The sequence below is a fragment of the Dermacentor variabilis genome, chromosome 7 (genome assembly GCF_050947875.1).
Source record: "Dermacentor variabilis isolate Ectoservices chromosome 7, ASM5094787v1, whole genome shotgun sequence".
In the NCBI taxonomy this organism is placed as follows: Eukaryota; Metazoa; Arthropoda; class Arachnida; order Ixodida; family Ixodidae; genus Dermacentor; species Dermacentor variabilis.
Window position 1 is genome coordinate 147,289,972 of NC_134574.1, and position 8,471 is coordinate 147,298,442.

The 8,471-nt window shown below is 46.9% G+C and overlaps 2 protein-coding genes across 2 annotated transcripts; one reads left to right on the forward strand and one right to left on the reverse strand.

The window, feature by feature from the left end:
- Positions 1 to 98: 98 nt before the first annotated feature.
- Positions 99 to 2,317, forward strand: Trs20 (trafficking protein particle complex subunit 2). Its single transcript, XM_075699609.1, has 4 exons — positions 99 to 418; positions 530 to 674; positions 1,227 to 1,312; positions 2,062 to 2,317. The coding sequence occupies exons 1-4, from the start codon at positions 326 to 328 to the stop codon at positions 2,158 to 2,160; spliced, it is 423 nt and encodes a 140-aa protein (XP_075555724.1). The 5' UTR covers positions 99 to 325; the 3' UTR covers positions 2,161 to 2,317.
- Positions 2,318 to 4,338: 2,021 nt separating this feature from the next.
- tko (30S ribosomal protein S12 technical knockout) lies at positions 4,339 to 6,960 on the reverse strand. The gene is made up of 2 exons (XM_075699611.1): positions 6,782 to 6,960; positions 4,339 to 5,468 (listed from the first exon to the last, which is right to left on the reverse strand). Exons 1-2 carry the CDS (start codon positions 6,849 to 6,851, stop codon positions 4,936 to 4,938), a joined length of 603 nt encoding a protein of 200 aa, XP_075555726.1. The 5' UTR covers positions 6,852 to 6,960; the 3' UTR covers positions 4,339 to 4,935.
- Between the last annotated feature and the right edge of the window lie 1,511 nt (positions 6,961 to 8,471).

The following is an 8,471-nucleotide window of genomic DNA, read 5'->3' on the forward strand; positions in this document are numbered from 1 at the left end:
CGCCAGACGGCAGCGCGCTTTGGATCGGCTTTGGATTGACTCAGCCTTGCTTCGACTTGATACGAGCGGGGCTCGCCAGTCGTCTCGTCTCCTCCCCCTACGCGATTCGGTACGACTACGCTCTCGTACGACTGCGTTATCCAGTTTCTGTTGCCAGTTGTCCTCAGTGATTTATACAATTGCCGCAAGACCAGATGCCTAACATGCATTTGGGCAGAAGAAAAACATGCCGCTAGGTTTTCTCATTCAAATTCCTTGACGAAACGCAGCTTTCCTCGTAAACAGTTCGCGCGCGTCGCGAAGTGGTTTGACACAATATTCGACGATGTCCGGGTCTTACTACTTCGTAATCGTCGGGCATTTCGATAACCCCGTCTACGAGATGGAGTTTCACCCCGCCAACAAGCAGGCAAACAAGGTAAGAGTAGACGTTGTCTGTCGGCTGCGACAGAAATGCGCTGGTGTCTTGGCGACTGTGCCTCCAACGGGGCTTTCTCCTTCACGCTTCTCTACTCTCTCTGTTGATCAGGAAGACCACCGTTATCTCAGCCAGTTCATCGCTCATGCCGCCCTTGACCTTGTGGACGAGTGCATGTGGGCCACAAACAACATGTACCTGAAAGTGGTCGACAAGTTCAACGAGTGGTTCGTGTCCGCCTTCGTCACGGCGAACCGTATCCTTGCAATTGTTTCGTAGACTGCCCTCGCAAAAATATGAGAATTATCAGAAGCTCTGACAAAGGTAAAATCTCATTGTACTTCTAGCCATACTGGGTCCCCAATAAGGAGTAGATTGACGACTGAAAAACGTACAATCAAGAATGAGTGTAGTAAATGCACTCACATTTCTATGTAAGCAGAAAGAACAGGTGCTCATAAATCATCCTACGTAATCGCAACATGGAAGTACAAACTTGCACTTGTTATGCAAATACCTAGTACAGTATGAGTACCTGCATACTGGCAGGGTACACTAACCGTGACTGGAACGCTTGTGCTTTGTGCTGGTGAGCGCAGGAAACAATAGTGCAGACCAGTTGCGGGGCGAGGAGGACAGCATTCCTCTGTGAATACATGCTAACTGCACAGATGTGGGCACTGTTGCCATATGTCGCTGTTCCCTGCTTTACGGTGCACGGCCCGAGCTGTCCAGGCCATGTTCGCAGATTCCACTTTGATGGTTTACACTTTGCGTAACGTCATTCTGCCTTGACAAGTTACTAAAGGCATGCGTTTCCTCGTCCTGCACGACGTGAAGAATGAGGACGGCATCAAGAACTTTTGTACCGAGATGTACGAGTTCTACGTGAAGGTGTGAAGTTTTAGATGTTCCCATTTGCTGGCTCACTCACCCGCTACTGCTTGTTTTTGTCGAAACGAAAAGTCTGCCCCTTCTTACGCACGGGTACCAAGGCAGCATTCCCCAGCCACAATATTCGCTAGACTGATATCCTAGTTTTATTCTAAATCAAGCTTGCCATCTCCTTCTGTCTTAAGCGAGATTTTTAACCTTTTCTGGTCGAATGATTTCTGTAGGAATTGTTATGTTTTCCAGGAAATATCCAGCATCAAGAAAAAACAAACAGTGCAGCTATTCTCGGAGATGCACGAGCAAAGCTAGTTATATAATTCGTTGACATTGCGCCGCAAGTAGTTATAGCTCTCTGCGATATTTCACACGTGTCCATGCATTGCATAATGCCGAAGTTAGGCCTCTGCACTCTATATTTAGAGCCTGCTGCCCAATGCATGTCACTTGCCTTGGGTGGCACAGAAATAGTCTTCAAATAATTTGTGGTCAGATTTCACACAATTATAATCAAGAATGATGAAAAAGCCTGAATAACCAAATGCTGCTTACAACACCTCAAGTTGTTGGCACTTCACGAGAAAAAGCTTTTGTTTGTTGCCAAAACCTACAGTCTCTACTTTTCCCGCCATCTTTTACCATTCAGGTGTATGCATATTTAAAAATTTCCACAGCATTGAAAATATTCTGTCCATGAAAGGATAAGTGATGCCAGCCTGTTGTTTGAATGTTCTTTCTTTCTTACTTTTCAGTATGCCCTGAACCCCTTCTACGAGCACAACACGCCGATCAAGTCGGCGGCTTTTGATGAAAAGGCCAAGTTTTACGGCAGGAAGTACTTGACAGGCTGAGCAGTTTTACGTCCTCCCATGTCCTGCGGAAAGATGATTGAGCATGCAACTAGTTTTCACGCATCTGCAAGCATCAGCTCAGCTTTGAAGTCATGCCTGTTGCAATCATGTTTGAAGTTTTCTTTTTTGTTCTACAAAGTAATAAACCTGGCATTGTGGAAACACGTGTGTCCTCTTTGTATGCGGCAGCTAAAAGCTGCTGTAAAAAACTTATTAGTATGTCATGCTTCTCTTCCTAGAGTACCAATGTATCTTATTTAATACCTTATTATTGCTCAGAGAAATTTTTCTCACACAAAACATGCATACACAATAAAACAAAAACTACTATGTGCCACATTGTAGAGGTGCATAACTGTAAGATAGGCTCATAATGCCCTTTGCACGTGCGAGGTTAATATGGTCTAGAGCCTTGACTTTCTTAAAGCAATTATATGAAGTTTCCACCACATGTACATTCTCAATAACATTAAACATAGTGAAGACAGCTACTGTGAATGCACAAGTAAATCTGCCAATCATAATATCAAGAAATGCCACAAGAAACATTAATATGCACAGTTTTATGTAGAATAATAGTTATATGTAGACTAAGCCAAAGCTACAAAGCAAGGCTATGTTTCTTGATATTTTGCAATATTCCCCATCACATTCGAGTTTTTTCATGCCCATCAGCTACATTAACTACACCTCAACTTCCGAAGCATTTGATAATATTAGCAAATGCATTCATTCTTTCTCGGGTTACTATAAAATCCCCTTTAAATTTTAGTAGCCACTGATGCTTGTGCATACTGGATACATGAAAATAGTTGAGCTACTCCCACGTGATACTATTGGGAAAGGTTGTCAGTCTGATAGAAAGTTGCTGATGGCAGTATTGCATTTCACATCATGTAATGGCTTAAGGGGACCTTTTTCTCATGTAACCTACGCTCCACAGGACACAGAACTGAAGGAAACTAATTTCACAGCAATTTTTAAGGCTGATTGAGAGAGCATTTCTTTAGAACAGCCAGGCAAGTATTATTGCTTTTTATGCAGCACATGTTTCAAAATATCTGGACATCTCCAAAGCATTGCAATGGTCCGGAAGGGTGGCTCTACAGAGGGGCTGGCCGACCCCTCGATATTACCTCCCACTCTTCCAGCACCATTTAGCACAAAGTATTGCGGTACCTTCTTGCACCCCCAACAAAAATGAAGCATCATGGTTTGCCTCACTAACAGCAAAACTCTGGTCCATGAAGCAATAAAATGAAATGCATTTTCGTCACTGCCATTAACAGTCCTATGCATAATTCTGTACTGCGATTCTTCAGCTTGAACAGCTAATATCTGCAGTGGCGATTCAGTGGCCAACGCATTCTGCTGCAGTAGACAACATTGCAGGTTCGACGTCTGGCAGCATTCTATTGGTGGAGGTTGCGGGAAGGCAAAATCACTTATGTGCTCGGATTTTGGTGCAAGTTTAAAAAATTGGCAAGAAACCATTGGACGATGATTGTCAAAGTTGAGTGGTAGCTTCCCAGTAGACCTGCCAAGATTTCCTTGGGGGGACTGTTGGTTAATGTTAGGAGCACATGTGGATGCTGTAACGGCGCACAGGTACCATGAACGGCCCACAGTGAAACCCTTACAAGTAGACACACCGTGCACTTTCAGAATCGGCCCAACAAGTTACCATTCCAAGGTCAGCGCAGTTTACTTGGCCACACAACCGTCCAAGCAGAATGAAGAGAAAGAGTCGCAGAAAGTTTCACTTTAAAACTGTAGGCACTGAAATTTAATCTCCAGACCCCACTATAGCATTCCTTATATCTAAGCTGTGGCTTTGCAGCATGAAATCCCATTATTTAAAGAAACGAGCTTACAAGCGACAGTATACTTTCCAAACTTGTAGCAAGAAAGCAGTAGTTGCTGTGCTTGAACATGATGGATCTATTGCAGGTATCCAAGATTGAAATCCCATTATTTAAAGAAACGAGCTTACAAGCGACAGTATACTTTCCAAACTTGTAGCAAGAAAGCAGTAGTTGCTGTGCTTGAACATGATGGATCTATTGCAGGTATCCAAGATTGATTTTAAAGATTGAGTTTCAGATCAAGCTTCTCTGAGAATAACCACAATGTTTCTGCTATGCTACAGCATCTTATGCAGTATGTTTCACACAAGGACAGATTTAACAACACAGGCACAACGGATATTCCTCTGTTGCCTCTTTATTTCATTAAACTACAAAAGAAAATATAATTCCAGTCACTAATAGTGGTGCCACAAGAGCAAATTCAATGAGAGCTGAACAGTATCGCATCTGAACCGCTCAAGGCATGACCCTGGCTCTGAAGAAGTTATCACCGCTGCTGAACATAAGCATGTCACATCAACTTGCAGACAATAAAATTGCGCCACAGTAAAGCTAACGTGAAATCAGACTGGTCGATTCAGAACGCCTCAATAGCACTACAAAAGTCATGTAAGCAAACCACAAAGCCTTACTGAGAGCGCAAAATGGCTGCGATTATGATGACGAACTCATGTCATTAGTACAAGGCCCGCCTATTGTGTAAGCCATATTTAAAGCTGTTTTACAAAATTTTCGCATTACTGTGAGAGCGCTCTAAAGCAGTCAGTCAAATGTGCCATAATAACGCAATGAGCACAAACAGCCTTCGAGAAGTTCAATGCCAATGCTCTTCAGCGATCACCGAAACTGCTAGTGTGACAATGTCACGATGGAAGCTTCAACGACGGCAGTGGTAGCGACAGTTTCCTCACGATCCAGACTGCGGTTTCCTGATCACATGAGCGCAATCGTACTTCCCACGCACCACCTTGAGCTTGAGACCCGGAACGTCTTTTGTCCGAGACCTGTAGACCAGGACGACGCTGTGTTCTTGCAGGTTGTGTCCCACGCCAGGCACGTAGGCTGTCGCCTCCTTGCCGTTGGAGAGCCGCACGAGCACGCATTTGCGGTTGGCCGAGTTGGGTTTTTTCGGCTTCTTTATAAGTGTCTTGATCACAACGCCCTTCATGAAGGGTTTGCTGTCCAGCGGATGGCGTCTCTTCTTCTTGGGCGGCGGAATGCCTCCGGCATGAACCTTTTCCAGGATGGGGTCGTAAATGAGGCCGTCGTGGTGGGGGTTGCCCTTGAACCTGACGAAGAACTTGTGACGCACAGGCTGTACGGTCGGAAGGCTCGGCCTCTGGATTTTAAGCGTCGTGGCAGCAGGAGAGTTTGACGACCGCCTAGTGTAAGGAGTTGGCAGGCTTGCCTGCCATGCAGTGGTGGCACAAAAGGAGAGACCTGCACAGAAAATGGCAGCAAGTATTGTGATCCTTAAGATACCTACAAGAACACACTGAAAGACCCCCTTTTTTTTTCTCTTAAAGTTACAGCGGGTCATTTCGTATCACGCACACAATAGTTATTCTTTTAGCGAGTGACGTACACTCGGACGCAGAAGTCTAGGGGCCATGACATCCAGAAAATCTTTAAATTTCTCCTAGCAACGCCGTACAATGTGGAATTGTTTCGATGCGTTACGCTGGTCGAGAAAGCGCACATAGGCTTTACCGCTTGACTTCAGCTTGCATGCCTAGGCTGCCAACAAAAACAAACTTTTCGCGGCAACTGCGGTCTTCAGACTTCTCGTCGTGACTGCTTTTTGACATATAGCACCGCCTCACCAACTCTGCAGTGTGCATTGAAGGTGCATTAGAACTCGTGTCAGGCAACCGTCGTCAAGAGCCCGCTGCGAGTTTCAGTGAAGGGGAGGGGAGAAGGGCTCATCCATTGTGTGCTCCTAGTCCTTCCGTGGCTTTCCACGATTTTTCGTCCCGGACTACCGAATAACTAACTGCTCGAGACGCGTCGTACGCCAGCGGTCGTTGGCTGAAAGCAGCGCCTCGGTCAGTTATGCGCAATTGCGTGCGGCACATCCAAGAGACGCCGTGAAGATGCCACTCTATCGATGTCAGGCGATTAGAGTCTGATAGTGGAGCCCTTCTGCTGGTTCTTTTATCCTGGCTGACGCGACCAAGAAATTTCGCTGTACGGCGAGATTGGAGTGCAGCTCATTGGAATGTCGCACGAGCATCGGGGCAAATCGACAATAACCAGAAAACGAACAGGGTGAAGCGGGCCTTAGTAAGAATAAATGAGCGATGCGGGAGGCAATAGCAAAACGTTGACCGAGCTAGTTCGCCGTTCACAGGTCACTTTCGCGCTGCAATCTCATTCACAGCGTGCATAATGCCAGAGTAAAATATTCGGTCTACTGTTCGCGATGAATTTAAAAGAACTGCACAAAGCTTCCTATCTGAAAACTGCGCTGGTTCTGATGGACCAAAACATGTTCCATAACTGACTGAGCAAGCACTGCTGCGAGTGCGTCGAGCGATGCGACGTATTCCAGGTCCCAAGTCAGCTTCCGTAGTCTCTGTGCTTCTTCTTTCGTAGCTGTGACGTGCATGGTAAATTTCATTGCGGTGAAGGTTGTAGAAACCGCAGCAGATGTCGATTTGTGTTCAGGGTTACATTGAGAAACTCGTGGTCAGAACCGTACGATACGGAACCATGCTCTTGGTGGAGCAAATTCGAAAGGGCGCTGGACTTACTCCGAGACGGCTTGGTTGCGTGGAGGGTCATCTGCGCGAATGCGTTTCCGAGGCTTCGTAGACAATTCATGATGGTTAATCTTGTGACGCAAGCTTCCAAACAATACGACACCCTAAACGCACGCCGTACCGCCGGAGCGGTCTGCAGCGGTCACAAACGCCGTGAAAATAATCAGGCGCCTATTTCACGGAACCAAAAGCCTCGCTGATTGTCATGATGGTGATAGTACGGTGATAGTCTATTGAACAATCAAAAGAGACCTCAGAATATAAATAATACTAATCTCATTGCAAAGACTGAGCAAAAAAATTATGCTATTTTGTTTGTATTGCAATGCTATCTTGATTATGGCCTTCGAGATTGTTAATACCACATTCCTCGTGATTGCACTGCTGTCTCGGAGGCAGCAGCAGCCTCGTTGAGTAAGGAAAAATCGCAGTTTTTCTCAAACTACGGGTCATGGAGGAAAGAAAATATTTCTCGACCGTGAGTGAGTGAGTGAGTGAGTGAGTGAGTGAGTGAGTGAATAAACTTTTATTTGGTCCAGCAAAGCGCGATAAAACGCGCACCCGGCTAATCCCACGACGGGACTTCTAGTCTGCCGGCCCGATCGCGGGCGCGCTGGACGGCCAGGATTTGGTCCTCAAAGACAGGACTTCGCAGGAGAGCGTCCCACTCTTCCTTGGTGAACTTCGGGCCCAGCGACCCGCACTCCCAGAGCATGTGAGGCAACGTAGCTGCGGCCTGCTTAGCTTGGAGTGAGGCGGGGGAAAAACCCTTCTCTCTAAGTAAAAGAATTTAGTGATTTCGTTGTGTGTGAGAGGAGCGTCTCTGTGTCCGGGGAGAGAGCCGCCCGATCCGAGGGCAGCGCGGTCGGTAAAGACAAGCGCAGCCTCGTGGGCAGACTCGTTGAGGTTCAGAGGAACCCCCTCAATCGCCCCGACGTGTGCAGGGAACCAAAGGATCGAGTGCATGGAGGTGTTGCCGTGCTTGGCGCCTTCCCTATATGATTTTAAATCGGACACACTCGCACATTTCTATGGGCAAAAGGAGAGCAGTTAATTTTGCGCGTGAACTGAATTATCAACGTCGATGAGATCACAGCGCCATGACAACGCGCATAAAGTTTGAATCGCTCGATCGACTGCGCTTCCTCTTGTGTATATATATATATATATATTGTTGCGTTTCGCCTGCGACACGTGGTTTTGCCGGCGCGACTGCGGCGGGGCGGCAGACATTTTGGCCCGATCGTCGTCGCCGCAACGCTCCCCGCCAGGTGTTTCCAGGCGCGGCTGCGGCGATGCGACCGCAAAGGATCACCCTCTCCTTCCAGTCATTGTGCCTGAACCAGGCGATGCGACAGCAGGGGCACCCTCTCCTTCCAGTCATTGTGCCCGACCGGCAGCGCTACGACAGTGTGCGTCACCATTAGCCCATTGTACATTCACGTGCTCGTCTATTGAGGGGTTCCTTCTTGCCCTCAACTGCGAGAGTATAAAAACAGCTGCCCCCGGACGCCAAAAAGGAGGGCTCCGATTTCTTCTGTTGAGTAAAGTGCTCTCCCGTCTCTCTACTTCGGTCAACCTGACCGCCAACTCTTTGCGATGTTAAAATAAACAAGTTGTTTTGTTGTTACCAGTCGACTCATGCTTTGCCGGGACCTTCGGATGCTTCCAGTTGTACCCC